Source organism: Dendrobium catenatum, unplaced genomic scaffold, assembly GCF_001605985.2.
Source record: "Dendrobium catenatum unplaced genomic scaffold, ASM160598v2 original_scaffold_83081, whole genome shotgun sequence".
Lineage (NCBI taxonomy): Eukaryota > Viridiplantae > Streptophyta > Magnoliopsida > Asparagales > Orchidaceae > Dendrobium > Dendrobium catenatum.
In genome coordinates, this window is record NW_021401524.1 from 1 (window position 1) to 716 (window position 716).

Sequence of the window (716 nt, forward strand, 5' to 3'; positions counted from 1 at the left end):
CGAATGCTTGCAGCTTCTCGGCCACCTTTATGAGAAGTCGATCGTCCCTGTAGGACTTCTACCACCCTCAATTGAACAAGGACAGCACGCGGCGCTTGATTGGTTAGACAAGCAAGGACGGGGCTCAGCTGTGTATGTTGCCTTCTGAAGTGAAGTGAAGCTAAGTGCCGCGGAGGTGAAGGAGATCGCCGTCGGCCTGGAACTGAGCGGGCTGCATTTCGTTTGGGCATTGAGGGCTGGGTCGGTACCCGCTGGGCTCGTGGAGAGCATAAAGCAGCATGGCCGTGGGCTGCTTTGCATGGACTGGGTTCCTCAAATTCGTATCTTGGCTCACCCTTCCATAGGAGGTCTCTTGTCGCACGCTGGGTGGAGCTCGGTTGTGGAAGGGTTGGCGTTTGGGCTGGAGATGGTACTGCTGCCGATGATGTTCGATCAGGGGCTAATTGCCAGGAAAATGGTGGAGAAGGGATTCGGCGTCGAGGTGCCTAGGAAGGAGGATGGGTCGTTCACGGGTGATGAGATTGCGCAGAGCCTGAGGTTCGCAATGGTTGAAGACGAAGGGAAAGTGCTGAGGGAAAAGGCGAAGGAATGCAGGAATTTGTTCGGCGATGAGGAACTGCATGACTTCTATGTGAGTGAATCAATCAAACACCTCAAGCGCCTGGTTGAAGCCGGCTTGTCAGTTTAAGTGGCATTTACCATTTAGCGTCCTATCA

The 716-nt window shown here is 54.2% G+C and overlaps 1 protein-coding gene across 1 annotated transcript; it reads left to right on the forward strand.

Moving 5' to 3' along the window:
- Nucleotides 1-150: 150 nt before the first annotated feature.
- On the forward strand, nucleotides 151-708 carry LOC110093039 (putative UDP-rhamnose:rhamnosyltransferase 1; the record flags this gene model as incomplete). The annotated part of the gene is made up of 1 exon (XM_020817788.2): nucleotides 151-708. A coding segment is annotated over one exon (538 nt), but the record flags the coding sequence as incomplete, so codon positions are not given.
- Nucleotides 709-716: the final 8 nt, after the last annotated feature.